Source organism: Erinaceus europaeus, chromosome 7 (genome assembly GCF_950295315.1).
Source record: "Erinaceus europaeus chromosome 7, mEriEur2.1, whole genome shotgun sequence".
Taxonomy (NCBI): domain Eukaryota; kingdom Metazoa; phylum Chordata; class Mammalia; order Eulipotyphla; family Erinaceidae; genus Erinaceus; species Erinaceus europaeus.
The window spans coordinates 33,599,712-33,616,041 of record NC_080168.1 but is presented as its reverse complement, the minus strand read 5'-3'; the positions used below and the strand labels follow the sequence as shown (position 1 = coordinate 33,616,041).

Below are 16,330 nucleotides of genomic sequence, written 5' to 3'. Positions count from 1 at the left end.
TTTCTTTTCTTTTCTTTTCTTTTCTTTTCTTTATTCTTTTCTTTTCTTTTTTCTTCTCTTCTCTTTTCTTTCCTTTTCTTTTCTTCTCTTATTTCCTTTCCTTTCCTTTCCTTTCCTTTTCTTTCTTTCTTTCTTTTTTTTTTTTTTGCCTCCAGTCGCTGGGGCTCAATGCCAGCACTATGAATCCACTGCTTCTGGTGGCTTCCTCCCTTCCTTCCTTCCTTTCTTTTTTCTTCTTCTTTCTTTCTTTCTTTCTTTCTTTCTTTCTTTCTTTCTTTCTTTCTTTCTTTCTCTTCCTTCCTTCCTCTCTTTCTTTCTTTCTTCCTTCCTTCCTTCCTTCCCTCCTTCAATAGGCCAGAGAGAAATTGAGAGGGGTGAGGGAGACAAAAAGAGGGAAAGAAAGACAGACACCTGCAAACCAGCTTTACCACTTATGAAGTGTTCTCCCTGTAGGTGGGGAGCGGGAGCTCGAACCTGGGTCCTTGGGTATATCCTTGTGCGTAGTACTATGTGCACTTAACCATTTGTGCCACTGCCCAGCCTCTGTAGGGCTTCTTTATATTTTATTACTGAATAGACTCCTCTATGCTGTTTCCATCTCTGGGCAATTATAACTAATCATGTACTATGCTAAGTTTTTTTTTTTTTGACTCTTTCCTTTTTTTCATAGAGACAGAGAGAAATCAAGAAGGAAGAGGGAGAGAGAAGAGACATTTATAGCCCTGCTTCACTGCTCATGAGGTGCCCATTCCCACAGGTGGGGACTGGGGGCTTGAACTCTGGTCCTTGCTCACTGTAACAGTTGTGCTCACTGGGTGTGTCAGCACCTAGTTTTATTTTTTTTATTATTATTTTTTTAGCTTCTCTTTTGTGTTTTTTTTTATTTAAGAAAGTGTTAATTAACAAAACCATAGGGTAGGTACAATTCCACACAATTCCCACCACCCAATCTCCATATCCCACCCCCTCCCCTGATAGCTTTCCCATTCTCTATCCCTCTGGGAGCATGGACCCAGGGTCATAGTGGGTTGCAGAAGGTAGAAGGTCTGGCTTCTGTAATTGCTTGCCCGCTGAACATGGGCGTTGACTGGTTGGTCCATACTCCCAGTCTGCCTCTCTCTTTCCCTAGTAGTGTGGGTCTCTGGGGAAGCGGAGCTCCAGGACATATTGGTGGGGTCTTCAGTCTAGGGAAGCCTGGCTGGCATCCTGATGACATCTGGAACCTGAGCACCTAGTTTTAAATGTTTACAGATGAAGGAGGCAAGAGGAGTTTTTTATATTAGTTTCTTGGATTGTGACAGCCAGCCAACACCGAATAGCTTTTAACCAGAAATGGTGGAGGCAGGCTCTGTGTTATTCAGGATGAATACAGAGACCTTGTGATATGGCCATGCTCTGTTTTCCTCAGGATCATATAATCCCTTTTTTTTTTTTTTTTTTTTGCCTCCAAGGTTATTGCTGGGGCTCAGTGCCTGCCCTACAAATCCACTGCTCCTGGAGGCCATTCCCTTCCCCTTTTGTTGCCCTTGTTGTTTATCGTTGTTGTTATTGTTGTTGTCACTGCTGTTGTTGTTGTTGGATAGGACAGAGAGAAATCGAGAGAGGATGAGAAGACAGAGAGGGGGAGAGAAAGATAGTAGACCTGCTTAACCACTATGAAGTGACCCCCTTACAGGTGGAGAGTTGGGGGCTCGAACTGGGATCCTTACACCAGTCCTTGTGCTTTGTGCCATGTGCGCTTAACCCGCTGTGCTACCGCATGGCCCCCAATACCCCCTTTTAAAAATATTCTTTTTAAAGTATTTTGTTTATTTATGGGATAAAGGCAGAAATTAAGAATAGGAGAGAGAGAGAGACACCTGCAGCACTGCTCCACTGCTTGTGATGCACCGCCCTGCAGGTGGGGACGGGCACTTGAACCCTGGTCTTCGTCGAGAGTAGCAGATCAGTCTATGCCCGACCACCTGGTGCCTATTCGTTTAGAAACTTCTTAGTTACTGGAGAATTTCATGTTCATTTCTCTGGGGATTCCCACATACTTGAAACTTCTCTATTTGCATGCTGCTTTCTGAGCTGGGGAGGCAAGCCTCTCTCTACTGCCCACTAGCTTCCTGATGTTGCTAACAAGTGTCATTTGCTTTCCACCTTGGTGGACTTGACCTTGTTTTAGGTAGCAGTGCAAAACAAAGAATGGGGGGCCAGGTAGTGGCACACCTGGTTGAGCGCACATGTTACTGTTGGTATGTTTCATATTGCTTTGCTCCCCTTCACCCCGACCTCTGAGAGAATTGGGTGTGGCCACTGTGGGGGGTCAGTAAGGTCTCCGCACAGAATGCTGTCTGTGGGACTGGGTCACGGAGGCAAGGAGAAGGAGCAGGAGCTACTGACTGCAGGCACATGTGAAAGGACACTCAGAAACTGCGTAAGCAGAATAAGTACTGCTTGCAGGCGGTGTTTTGGAAAAAAAATGATATTGATGTAAAAAGTCTACAGTGAACAAAGTGTCAACATTTTTCTTTTCTTCTTTTACCAGAGCACTGTTCAGCTCTGGTTTATAGTGGTGCGGGGGATTGAACCTGGGACTTTGGAGCCTCAGGTGTGAGAGTTTGCAGAACAATTATGCTGTCTACCCACTGCCCATTTTTCTCATTTAAAGAATTTATTTATGTTTTGTGGTTCCTGGGCCACATGCATGCATAATTCCACTGCTTCTAGGTTGTACTTTTCATTTCAGAAGGGGGGGGAGAATACAATACTAAAGCTTCCTCTGGGCCCATGATAATTCCATATGGTGATGACAGAGACAGAGAGGCAAAGAGAGGGAAAGAGAGAGACAGAGACAGAGCAAAACCAGACCCATGCTCAGTTCTGGCTTACAGTAGTGCTGGGGATTTGAACCTGTGACCTCAGAGCCTCAGACATGGAAGTCTTTTGCATAACCATTATGCTGTTTTCACATCCCTATTGCCCTATTTAGTTTTGTTTTTTTTTTTGCCTCCAGGGTTATCACTGAGGCTCAGTGCCTGTACTATGTATCCACTGCTCTTGGAGGCCATCTTTTTTCCATTGTTGCTGTTGCTGTTGTTGGATAGGACAGAGAGAAACTGAGAGAGGAAGGGAAGACAGAGAGGGGGAGAGAAAGACAGACACCTGCAGACCTGCTTAACCACCTGTGAGGCGACTCCCCAGCAGGTAGAGAGCTGGAGCCTTAGAGCCGGAGCCTTGAGCCCGGATCCTTATGCCAGTCCTTGTGCTTTGTGCCATGTGCCCTTAACCCATTGCACTACCAACCAGCACCCCCCATTTAGTTTTTTAAAAATTTCCTTCCTCCCTTCCTTCTTTTGCCTCCAGATTTATCACTGGGTCTTAGTACCTGCACTATGAAGCCACTACTCCTGGTGTCCATTTTTTCCCTATTTTATTCGATGGGACAGAGAGAAGTTGAGAGGCGAGAGGGTGAAAGAGAGACACCCGCAGACCTGCTTCAGGTCCCAGAAGCAAGTGGGGAGTGGGGACTTGAACCGGGTTCATGTGCACATGGACTGGGTATGCCACTGTCCACCCCACCCCCTTTTATTTCTTATTTATTTTAAAAATAATATTTATTTATTTATTTATTTATTAGAAAGATAGGAGGAGAGAGAGAAAGTTCTAGACATCACTCTGGTATATGTGTTGCTGGGGATCAAACTCAGGACCTCATGCTTAAGAGTCTAATGCCTTAGCCACTGAGCCACCTCCCAGACCACTTTTTTTTTTTTTTTTACCAGAGCACTGATCAGCTCTGGTTTACAGTGGTGCAGGGGATTGAAACTATTATGGTCTCTACCTCTGCCCTCAGACCACTTTTATTTCTTACTTATTTGATAGGACAGAGAGAAATTGAGAAAGGCAGGGAGAAAGAGAGGGTGGAGATCTTGCAGCCCTGCTTCACTGTAGGTGAAGCTTCTCCCCTGCAGGTGGGGACTGAGGTCTTGAACCCAGGTCCTTGTGCATTGCAATATGTACTGTCAACTGGGTGCACTGCCACCCAGTCCCTTATTTTTTAAGATGGAACAATCTTGAACATATTTACAAGTGAGGGGAGGGAGACATCCTTAGAGGAAGAGGGGAATTGATGAAGAAGTGGGTATAGGGAACAGAATAGAGGGAGCCGTTAGCCCTGCAAGCCAAGGGGGAAGAGGAGAGTGGGAGGCTGTGGGATCTCACTCTCTGTGAGTGGCAAGGTCACTGAATGAGTAGTGGCACCTGTGGCTGGTGTTAGGATGGAGGGAAGCAGAGAAGGTTGGAGTTATGATGGAGAGCATGGAAAGGAACTGACCAAGGTCCTGTAGAAGCCATTGCTCAGTAGTGGTACTGGGCCAGTGTGAGGTGTGTGTTGTCCTCTTCAGCACTACTTGCTACTCTTGATGTTTGAGTGCAGACGGGTCACCACTTGAGCATGGAGTGCTGCATGCCCACTCATCCTGGTTTGCCTGGCATCAAGAACTTTCCTGGGATACAGAACATCTGGAGCTCAAACTGGAAAGTCCTGACAAACTAGGACCTGAGGTATTGCAGAACCCTGAGCAGGGGCAGTGGGTAAGACAACTCAGAATGAGAGAGAGAGAGAGAGAGAGAGAGAGAGAGAGAGAGAGGAAAGAAGAAGAAGGAGGAGGAGGTTCTAGCATATGCTCCTAGTATAATCTGGGGAGAGAGAAGGAAGTAGGGCCATTGAATAGCAAAATTCATTCACTCATGACAAATAGTAATTGAGAGCCTACTATGAGTTAAGTGCTGGGGTCTGTGCAGAGAACTTAACTGCAAAGAAAATAGAAATGTCCTTGTGGACTATCCATCTCTGGTGGCTAAGCTCAGCTGATGTTCAGGACTCATTCTCAGTGAAAAACTGCATCCCCCAGAGTCCTAGTGCTTATTTCTTTCCACTGGGTGCATCAGGTGGGCTTTGTGAATACAGGTGAGGTAGAGGCCAACAGTGTTTTCTGCTTTTCTCAGCTCAGTGCTTCCAGTGGTGTTATCCTGGTTTCCCAAGGTCCTGAGATTCTAGAATTCCTGAGTTCTAGAAATCCAGCCAAGAGTCCCTTCCTTTCATCCTCACAACCATTTTATGAGCGCCTATACTAAATGAATCTTTCTCTTTTCTTTCTAAAAAAATTATCTTTATTTATTTATTGGATAGAGACAGCCAGAAATCAAAAGGGAATGGGGTGATAGAGGGGGAGAGAGACAGAGAGACACATGCAGCCCTCCTTAATCACTCACAAAGCTTTCCCCTTGTAGGTGGGGACAGGGGCTCAAACCAGATCCTTGCGCAGTGTAATATGTGCACTCAACTAGGTGCGCTACCACCTGGCCCCTCCTTCATTCTTTAAAAAATTTTATTTATCTATTTATCTATTTATCTATCTATCTATCTATCTATCTAACCTATTTATTTATTTCTGGATAGAGACATATCGGGTTCCTTGGGGGAATGAGCCAGCCTGGCTTCCGCTTCACCGTCTGGCCTGTTAGCCACCAGAGCCTAGATGGAGAGCGGGGAATCTCGGGCTAGCAGTGTCAGGCGTGAGTTTGCTGAGGGGTCTTCCTAGCGTACCATGGCAGCGGACGATACAACAAACCTCCTCAGGGTACCGTGGCGGAGGACGGAACGGTTTATTGTCTTAGTTACAAGTTTATAAAGGGGTAGCTATGCAGGGGAAGTAGCCACGCTGGCCAGTGATACCAATAGCTCCTTATAAGGGAAAAGAGAGCAAGGCAATGTGAAGGTATGGATGATGATTCAGGAATGAGGAAATAGAAATTTAAAGAAGTTGAAGCCCACCAGAGGGAGGAGAGGTGGAGCGATTGGGCGAGGCTGATAGGAAGGTTGGAATACCCCCACGTACTCTGACCACATCTCGTTCGACCACAAGGCTGGCATGCCAAGGGTAGTCTGATAGATGAGCTTCTGGGGTCAACCATCCATGCTCAAACACACATTAGACCCACAGAGACAGAGAAAGTGAGAGGGGAGGGAGAGACAGAGAGGGAGAGAGACAGAGAGATACCTGCGGCCCTGTTTCACTACTCATGGAGCGTCCCCTTGCAGGTGGGGACCAGGGGCTTGAACCTGCATCCCTGTGCACTGTGATGTGTGTGTTTAACCAGGTGTGCTATTACCTACCCCCCTTATTTCCTTCTTTCTTATTTTTATTTATTTTTTTAGGTTCTTAACATTTTAAAAAAAGATTTTATTTATTTATTCATGAGAAAGCTAGGAGGAGAGAGAGAAAGACCCAGACACAATTCTGGTACATGTGTTGCTTGGGATTGAACTCAGGACCATTGTTTTATCTGCTGCGCCACCTCTTTATTTATTTTTTTAATTAAAGAGAGATGAGAGACAGAGAGAGAAAGAGAGAGGCCAGAACACTGCTAAACTCTGTCTCTTATTATGTATTGGATAGAGACAGGAAGAAATCAAGAAGGAAGAGGGAGACACAAAGGGAGAGAGAAAGAGAGAGGCCTGCAGCACTGCTTCACTGCTTGTGAAGCCTCCCCCCAAGCTGCCCAAGGTGCTGACTGACGGTAGGTAGCTTCAAAGTGGTCCCGTCCTAATGCAAGGTAAATGTTTGCTCAACCAGATGCAAACCAGCTCCTCAGCTCCTCAGCTCCTCAGCTCCTCAGCTCCTCAGCTCCTCAGCTCCTCAGCTCCTCAGCTCCTCAGCTCTGGCATATGTTGCTGTTGGGCACTGAACATGTGACCTTAGAGCCTCAGGGCATCAACGTCTTTTGTGTAACCATTATGCTGACTCCCCAGGCCTGTCAGATGAGTTCCTGCCGAGAATATCTGGTGTGGTTTCTGTTGGGTCTGAGTGGTTTCTCTGGCATTTCGAGTCAGCCTTGACTCGCCTCTCTATTGTAGACATTTACTCGGGTGCCTTACAGTATTAGCTAACTGTTTGCCTTTTTAAGTACGTGGCAGCCATTTGTGACTCTGTCTCAAGAAACATGAAACTGAGATTCATGCTAAATTTGATTTATTCATGAATATGAACTTCTGGCAGCCTCCTGTACCGATGTGGAAATTTTACATGAGTTTGGAGAAGAGCAGGAAACTTGTCATGACATTAAAATGCCCAGTGAGGAGTGGAAAGGGGAATTCCTTAGTTACACTAGAGAACAAACATTCCAATTTGGCTGGGGAAGCTGAACAGCTTTCAGATGAAACTAACAACATTCAAAGAGGGGGAAAATGTTCCTCTGACAGCAGGGGTGGAAAAAGTGATTTTATCACTGTGGTTCCCCTGCCTGAGGTGAAGCCACTGACTTCTGAAGAGGTGAGTGAGTGGAACTAGGTGACCAAGGCAGGACTGGGGTGCCTGCCCCTTCCGCCAGCCCTTCAACCCATTTCTAGGTTTAGTTCTTGACTTATTTATTTGTTTGTACTATTCAGCTTTGACTTTTGGGTGATGCTGGGAATTGAACCTGGGACATTGGAGCCTCAGGCATGAAAGTTTTTTGTATACCATTATGCTATCTCTGCTTCCACTCCACCTTTTGATTTATGCTAAATAAAATCTGACCTGTTCTTTTGAGGATAACTCTGAGATGCCTCTAGGCTTTCTTGTTCTAAAGTTTATTTATATACTAAGGGCTGTAAGATAGTTTTTGTGTGGCATGCTCTGTATTTATTTATTTATTTATTTATTATCTTTATTCACTTATTAGATAGAATCAGCCAGAAATTGAGAGAGTAGAGGATGATAGAGACAGAGAGACACCTGCAACACTGCTTCACCACTTGCAAAGCTTTCCCCCTGCAGGTAGGGACTGGGGACTTGAACCTGTGTCCTCGCACATTGTAATGTGCACTCAACCAGGTGCACCACCACTTGGACCACAAGCTCTGTTTTTTCTTCTTCACACCTGCGTTTCTTTTAAGTATCACTTGTTAAATTAATTCATAAAGGCAGGACGTAGGAAAGATAGAAACTATTTTCACCTTAAAAACTATAAGGTTTTTGTTTTGTTTTTTAACTTATCCTTTGGTGGCTGTTGTTGATGTTGTGTGTTTGTGAGATACATGAAGTTCTAGTTCATTCATTTTCTGGGCTGTATAGTTTTCTCTTAAAGGATCTATAATGTTTAATTTGACTCTTTTCCTTCTCTTTTTTCTTTCGCTCATCAAATATTGCCAAATTGTTCTTCCAAATTACAATACAGATTTTTAATTCTTCCAGCAATGTATTAAGATTTAATTTCTCTAATAGTTGGTGGCAGGATGCCAGTGTGAAACAAGATCTCATTGTAGTTTATTTTTAATCTACACTTTGGACTACTATTGTGGCTGCAAATGTTTTCACATAGGTAGTGGCTGTTTGATTTTTTTCTTCTGGGAACTACCTTTGACCATTCTCACCTTGCCTGACACCTACTGATTTGTAGAAATGCAGTCTATATTCTGGATATCAGCTCTTTGTTAGTTAAATATGATGCTATTTTTAAAAGCAAGTGGTTTGTGTCTTGCAAAATCTTTTTTTTTTTCCTTGTCAGCCATTGGAGATTATGGTAATAGTTTTGTAGATCTTTGCTGGGAAATTGTTCTTTATCCCTCTGGGAGTATGGACCAAAATTATTATTATTATTATTCCTTTTAGTTTTTTTTTTATCTTTATTTGTTTACTGGATAGAGACGGCCAGAAATTGAGAAGGAAGGGGGTGATAGGGAGGGAGAGAGACAGAGACATCTGCAGCCCTGCTTCACCACTTGTGAAGCTTTTCCCCCTGTAGGTGGGAACCAGGGGCTTGAAGCTGTGTTCTTGTGCGTTGCAACATGTGCACTTAACCAGGTGTGTCACCACCCGGCCCCTGGACCAAAATTCTTTATGGGGTGCAAGAGGTCTGGCTTCTATAATTGCTTCTCCAATGGACATGAGTCTTGGTAGCTGGACCCATAATCCCCAGCCTGTTTCTATCATTCCCTAGTGGGGTAGGACTCTGGGGAGGTGAGACTTCAGGACACATTGGTGAGGTTAAAGACTTTTTTTTTCCCACCAGAACACTGCCCGGCTCTGGCTTATGGTGGTGTGGCAAGGGGTGGGAGATGGGGGGGGGAGGGGATTGAACCTGGAATTTTGGAGCTTCAGCTGTGAAAGCCCCTGCGGCTTCAGATAGACTATGACCCACATAGTCAACGACTGTCACCTCTCCAGATTCAAAGGAGGTCTCGAAACTTTACATCAGGCTCAACCTGATGCTGTTGACTGGCTATGGAAGAAGGGCAAACGCTAGAAGAAGAAGCTGTGAAAGTCATTTGCATAACCATCGTGCAGTTTTCCCAGCCCCTCCCCCCTTTTTAAAAAGATCTTAAAATTTGCATTTTTGGTTCGTGGCTCCAAAAGTTGCTTCTGAGCTTGCATGTGACTGAGTATGGTCTTTGTGAGTTTCCACCACCATGGCGTGCTGTGGCCTAGGCTACAAAGTGCCGAAGGTGATGGTACAGCCAGCCCATCAGCCCAGCGTCAGATACTTGCCAAATAGACCTGGGATTTAAGTGTGGCTTTATGAGCAAGTGACTATGTGGGTAGAGGCCTGTGTCGCTGGTTTCGATGAATATATGAATCTTGTACTAGATGGTGCAGAAGAGATTCATTCTAAAACAAAGTCAAGAAAGCTGCTGGGTTCAAAGGAGATAGTAAGACTCTGCTGCAGGTGTCTCCAGCTGCAGGTGGGTGAGGTGAGACAGGTTGAGAAGGCCGTGCACTCACTTTATTATTATCATTTAATTTTATTTATTTATTGGTTAGAGACAGCCAGAAATTGAGAAGGAAGGTGGTGATAGGGAGAGAGACAGAGAAAGCACTGCTTCACCACTCGTGAAGGTTTCCTTCTGCAGGTGGGGACCGGGGGCTAGAACCCGTATTCTTGTGCACGAGGGCACTAAACTAGGTACACCACCATCCGGCCCCATTGTTGTTGTCTTTTCAGGTGTGTTGTTGGACATGTGCTTCTAAAATATTTGCTTATACTGTTTTGTTATTAACCAGATGATAATAAATGCTGTGGGACTGTTTTTATTTAAAAAACAAAAGATCTTAAATTTCATTTGCCCAGAGAGCTGCTCCTCTTTGGGTTATAGTGGGAGGTGGTGCAGTGCATTAAGTCATCTCAGAGACATGAGGTCATGAGTTAGATCCCTGGCATTACATGTGCCAGAGTGCTGCATGATTCTCTCATATATATTTGAGGAATCTATAGGAAAGTTCCATCTCAAGGGCTCCCCTTCCTTTCAAGTGTCTCGTAGCTACACTTTACTCCCAGGTACACCCATCTAAGTACCTAAGTAGGCACTCTGGTGTTGCCTTGCATCTCATTGGCCTGCTCAGCATGGACTCTGTAGTTTTCCTTTTGATGTTTTCTTTGAATATACCAGATGCTGTCACTGAGTGATCTGGGTTTTGCTGCCAAACTATACCTCCACTGGTACTGAAGGAAGATAGCATTCTACTTCCCTCACCGAGTGTGAAGGTTTGGCAGGAAGCAGTGGTAGGTGTACTGGTCAGAGGAATGAACTGGGATAGTAAGTAATATTATTAAAAGATGACTCCACCAATATTTCCTGGAACTCCGCTTCCCCAGAGCCCCACTCTACTAGGGAAAGACTGGGAGTATGGATCAACCAGTCATTGCCCATGTTCATCAGGGAAGCACTTACAGAAACCAGACCTTCCACCTTCTGCATCCCACAATGACCTTGGGTGCATACTCCCAGAGGGATAAAAAATAGGAAAGCTATCAGGGGAGGGGATGGGATATGGAGATCTGGTGGTGGGAATTATGTGGAGTTGTACCCCTCCTATCTTACGGTTTTGTTAATGTCTCCTTTTTTTAAAAATAAATAAATTAATAAAAAAAAAAGTGACTTGGGGGCTGGAGAGACAGCAGAATGGTTATACAAAAGCCTTTTTAGCCTGAGTCTCTGAGGTCCCAGGTTTAATCCCCAGCACCACCATAAGCCAGAACTGAGCAGTATTCTGGTCTCTCCTTTCTCTGTGTATATCTTTCCCATTGTATCTACTATTTCTCATTAAAATAAAAATATTTTTTAAAAAAGTGATTTTGATTTTGTTCACCCTTTGTGGCTTTGTGCTATTGGTAATTAGGAAAATTAGATTACTGTTTATGTGATCTTAAATTTTTTTTTTAATTTTTATTTATTTATTGAGCAGAGACAGCCAGAAATCAAGAGGGAAGGAGGTGATAGAGAGGGAGAGAGACAGAGAGTTAACCTGCAACCCTACTTCACCACTTGCGAAGCTTTCCCCTTGCAGGTAGGGACCGGGGGTCTCAAACCTAGGTCCTTTGAGCATTGTAACATGTGCACTCAACCAGGTGCACTACCACCCTGCCCTGATTACTGTTTTTTTAAAATAGAGTAATAGACATTTCATTTCTTGTAGTTCTTTTTTCAGGTATAGCTGGTAACTCTGCACAGTATCTCTTCTTACTCTTGTGTAGTAACTTTTTAATTTTTCTTACCAGAACACTGTTCAGCTCTGGTTTATGGTGGTGCAGGGGATTGAACCTGGGACTTTGGAGCCTCAGGCATGAGAGTCTCTTTGTATAACCATTATGCTATCTACCCCTACCCCATAACACTCTAAACCCCCACCTAGGTCCTCCTCCGCCATTATGTTCCAGGACCTGGACATGCACCCCCCCACCCCAGAGTCCTTTACTTTAGTGCAATATGCCAACTCCAGTCCAAATTTTGCTTTGTGTTTCCCTTTCTTTTCTTTTCTTTTTAAATTTTTTTTATTGTCTTTGTTTATTGGATAGAGACAGTCGGAAATTGAGAGGGAAGGGGTTGATAGAGAGGGAGAGAGACAGAGAGACATCTGCATCCCTGCTTCACCACTTGTGAAGCGTTCCCCCTGCAGGTGAGGACCTGGGGCTCAAACCTGGGTTCTTGCACATTGTAACATGTGCGCTCCACCAGGTGTGCCACCACCTGGCTCCAGGATAATGTTTTTTTTTTTTTGACATTTATTTATTCCCTTTTGTTGCCCTTGCTTTTTTTATTATTATTGTTGTAGTCATTACTGATGTCATTGTTGTTGGATAGGACAGAGAGAAATGGAGAGAGGAGGGGAAGACAAAGAGGGGGAGAGAAAGATAGACACCTGTAGATCTGCTTCACCACTTGTGAAGCAACCCCCTTGTAGGTAGGGAGCTGGGGGCTCTAACCGGAGTCCTTACCTGGTCCTTGCGCTTTGTGCCACCTGTGCTTAACCCGTTGCGCTACAGCCCAACTCCCCCTTTCTTTTCTTATTTAGGGACAGAAACATCATATTTTCTTTATATTTATATATATTAATTTACTTATTACCTTTTGTTGCCCTTGTTGTAATTATTGATGTCATTGTTGTTGGATAGGACAGAAAGAAATGGAGAGAGGAAAGGAAGACAAGAGAGGGGGAGAGAAAGATAGACACCTGCAGACCTGCTTCACTGCCTGTGAAGCGACTCCCCTGCAGGTAGGAAGCTGGGGTCTCCAACCCGCATCTTTATGCTGGTCCTTGTGCTTTACGACACCTGCGCTTAACACACTGCGCTACTGCCCGACTCCCAGAAACCTCATATTTTCTATAACCTACTAAGGGTCCTTTTTCTAAAAATTTAATTTATTTATTAGATAGAGACAGAGAGAAATCAAGAGGGATGGGGAAAGACAGACAGACAGAGAGAGAGAGAGAGAGAGAGAGAGAGACTTGCAGTACTGCTTCATAGCTCGTCAAGCTCCCCCCGTAGATGGGGGCTGGGGGTCTCGAACCCAGGTTGTTGTGTACTGTAATGTGCAGTCAACCAGGTGAGCCACCAACCGGCCTCTAAGGGTTCCTCTTGCCAAGATCCGTATTTGTGTAAGTCTGCTTGGGTGAGATCAAGTGGGTGTTCACTCCCCTTACGTCAGTTCTGTCTAGTCAGCTGTTTAGTTACTGGGCTTTCCCTCTTTATTACCACGTAATTGTTAACAACCTAGTTGTGATTTTCCCCTGGCTGTGCTTTACATTTGAATCAATTCTGATAAAGCATGTGGGCTTCTTTTTTCTTTTCTTTTTCTTTCTTTTTTTTTTTTGAGATCATTTGTTTCTAATTTCACTTCTTTAAAAATAGAGTTCATATTCCTGGTCTCTCTTGGTTTTGCATTTGTAGCCTGTCTCTTGGCTGAGTCCTATGAATCTAGTCCCCTGGGTCAGAGCTACTGCACAGAAAGTCCCCACATACTAAATCTTAGTTGATTGCTGCTTTACCAAGAAGATTAAAAAACAAACAAACAAACAGAACTCCCCTTTTAACTACAGGACTCCTCCACTGGGAAAAGTTCTCAGAAGAAATGAAGAGAGCCATCAGAAATGAAGCCGGAAGCCTTCTGGCCTTGTGCTGACTGGACTCAGCCTTCCCTGCAGGGTGACACTGTGCAGGATGTCTGCTGAGGTCATCCATCGCATTGAAGAGGCCCTTGACGAAGATGAGAAGGAGACTCTGCTCTTTTTGTGCCGGGATGTCACTGCAGATATCTCCCCACCTAATGTCCGGGAGCTTTTGGATGTCTTAAGTGAGAGGAGGATGCTGTCACCTGCAGTCCTGGCTGAGCTGCTCTACAGAGTCAGGCGCTTTGACTTGCTCAAGCGGATCCTCAACATGGACAGAAGGGCTGTGGAGGCCCACCTGCTGCGGCACCCGCCTCTGATTTCAGACTATAGGTAATGCTTGGGGTTGGGCCAGAGGGGAGGAAATGGTTTTCCTTAGAGTTCTTTTTTGTTGTTGTTTGCCTCTGGGGGCTCAGTGCCAGCACTACAAATCCACTGCTCCTGGTGGCCAATTTTTGCCCATTTTATTGGATAGGACAGAGAGAAATTGAGAGAGGAGGGGGAGATATAGGTAGATAAATAGATAGATATACACACCTGCAGACCTGCTTCACCGCTTGTGAAGCGACCTCCCTGTATGTCGGGAGTCGGGAGCTCAAACCTGGTTCCTTGCTCAGGTCCTTGAGCTTAGTTCTATGTGTACTTAACTGGGTGCGCCATTGCCTGGCCCCCTTTCCTTAGAGTTATAATTGATAGAAATGGGGCAATAAGAACAGCTCTACTAACTGACCCAACTCCAACAGGATGTTGAGTTGTTGCTTTGCAATCTCTGGATTATGATATGCTTGCTGAAAGCAAATACCCAGGGGATTGATCATGTTGAAAATGAAAGGAGCTGAAAGCATATGCTTCCAGACATGCCTTCTCATAGAAAGATAAAAGAAGCAGTGAGTCATTCTTCCTGCCCTCTGACTGAGGGTTGCGGTGGTCTGTAATGGCTGATTTTCTGTTATGTCAGGCCTTTGCTATTTGTGGCTGTGAGAAAGAATGAGCAGTCTGTGAAGCATCTTCCAGGCCTGTGGAGAACTCTGACACCTTCTGCGTCCTTTCTGCCAAGGACACTAGTGGGGTGGAAAAACATTTTTATGAATTTTTTTCCCCCTCTGAGGCTCTGGAGAGCCCAGATAGAACATCTCTTTAATTTTTATTTATTTATTTATTTTCCCCTTTTTAATTTGACAGGACAAAGAGAAATTGTGAGAGCGAGAGAGACAGAGAGACACCTGCAGAGCTGTTTTACTTCTTGTGAAGCTTTCCCCCATGCAGATGGAAACCTGGGCTTGAACCTGGGTCCTTGTGCCTGGTAAATGTGTACTTCCTTGGGTGTGTGACCACCCAGCCTTGGCGATATCCCTTCCTCCCTCTCTCTTACGATGTTCCCAACAGGATATATAAGATAGTCGTTTTCTGTGGTCACCTGAACTCTCTCTAATTAACTTCTGCTAGACTCCTTCAGTTCAGAGTGGAGTGGTTGCTGACATGCCTTGAGTTCAGTTGGCTTTTGAGCCGACCCTCTTGCTCACACAGTGTTATTTTCGGGAGTCAGAGGAACATGAAAGTAATCTCAATGACAGTGTTTGGAGAAGTGAAAATAACTTATGATCTTAAATAAAGTGTCCCTTTTCCTACAGACCACCAGCTTTTAGCAGAGATGTAAAGATTATGTGTCTGATTGAGAACTGTACTAAAAGAGTTGAAAGTGTGAGCCCAAGAAAGTGTCTAAGACAGGTGGGATTATCTGATCAGCCTATGGAATCATTTGGTATGGCTCTGCCAAGGTAATTACAGACTGGACTCAACATTTAATAAATCTAGGAACTTTTTAAAGTAGTAACATTAAGTGTTATTTATTTATTTGCCACCGGGGTTATTACTGGGGTTTGGTGCCTGCATGATGAATCCGCCACCCCTGGTGGCCATTTATTATTTACTTATTTATACTTTTTTATTAAGACAGGGAGGAGTGGAGAGGGTTAGAGGATAGAGAGGGAGAGGAAGTGGGAGAGGACAGAGAGTACTGCTTCACTGTTTGTGAAGCTTCCCCCCGTGACTAGGGGCCTGGGGCTTGAACCTGAGTCTTTGAGCATGATAGCATGTGTGTCCTATCAGGTGCACCACTGCCTAGCCCCTAAGTGATAAATTTTAAGTTGGTAATTTTGCATGTCCTGTGAACGATGCTATGCATATCCAGATGACCTTTGGCTGAAAAGATGTCTCTAGTCCCTGGTCTAAGACTTGCGTTTGAAGACCTCAGAATGAACAGCCCTCGACCTTGTGGACTGTTACTGGTTAGGCTTTTATTTTCCAATTTGTAAAGCTAAAACTAATCTCACTGGTTTGTTAAGGATCAGTTGTGCTAATATAGATAGTGCCTGGAAAACTGGGACGCCCTCAACAGTTGCAGGACTATTATTGTTGTTGTTGTTGGCGGCATCGTTTCCTTTCTCCCATCTCTCTACTCACCTTTTAATGTTTGAAACCTTCTTAAGACTTTGGGTGGAGGGTCTGTTGGAGAGAGAGATGGATCAGAGTGTAGAGGACTTGCTCTCCATGCACGAGGCCCTGGGTTCAATCCCTAGCACAACAGGAGAGCCAAAACAAAACCCAGGTGAGCTGGTGCTTTATTGTCTCTCCTACCTCCACATCAAAATACAAAGTGGGAGTTGGGCGGTAGCATAGCGGGTTAAGCACAAGTGGCACAAAGTGCAAGGACTGGTGTAAGGATCCCTGTTCGAGCCCCCGGCTCCCCACCTGCAGGGGAGTTTCTTCACAGGCGGTGAAGCAGGTCCGCAGGTGTCTGTCTTTCTCTCCTCTCTCCATTTCTGTCTGTCCTATCCAACAATGACAGCAATAACAACAACAATAACCACAACAATAAAAAAAAAGTACAAAGTAGAATTTGTGTCAGGACAGTG

General features: G+C 44.7%; 1 protein-coding gene, 1 long non-coding RNA gene and 1 pseudogene across 9 annotated transcripts in view; all 3 read left to right on the top strand.

The window, feature by feature from the left end:
- The window catches only part of LOC132539405 (uncharacterized), a 211,673-nt gene that overhangs the window by 76,268 nt on the left and 119,075 nt on the right, over positions 1–16,330 (top strand). The window lies entirely within an intron of this gene.
- The window catches only part of CFLAR (CASP8 and FADD like apoptosis regulator), a 79,372-nt gene that overhangs the window by 7,513 nt on the left and 55,529 nt on the right, over positions 1–16,330 (top strand). For 3 of the 7 annotated variants that reach the window (XR_009550664.1, XM_060194153.1, XM_060194152.1), the window contains one exon: positions 13,347–13,748. Coding sequence is in view for 6 of the 7 variants with exons in the window: in XM_060194153.1 (XP_060050136.1) it covers positions 13,468–13,748 (281 nt within the window). In the remaining variant the exon portion in view is untranslated. Of the gene's footprint in view, positions 1–6,478; positions 6,607–7,178; positions 7,323–12,420; positions 12,522–13,001; positions 13,078–13,346; positions 13,749–16,330 lie in introns of those variants that run through there. The other 4 variants (XM_060194156.1, XM_060194155.1, XM_060194154.1 and 1 more) reach the window with 4 other exon arrangements.
- On the top strand, positions 9,303–10,213 carry LOC132539267 (small nuclear ribonucleoprotein E-like; annotated as a pseudogene).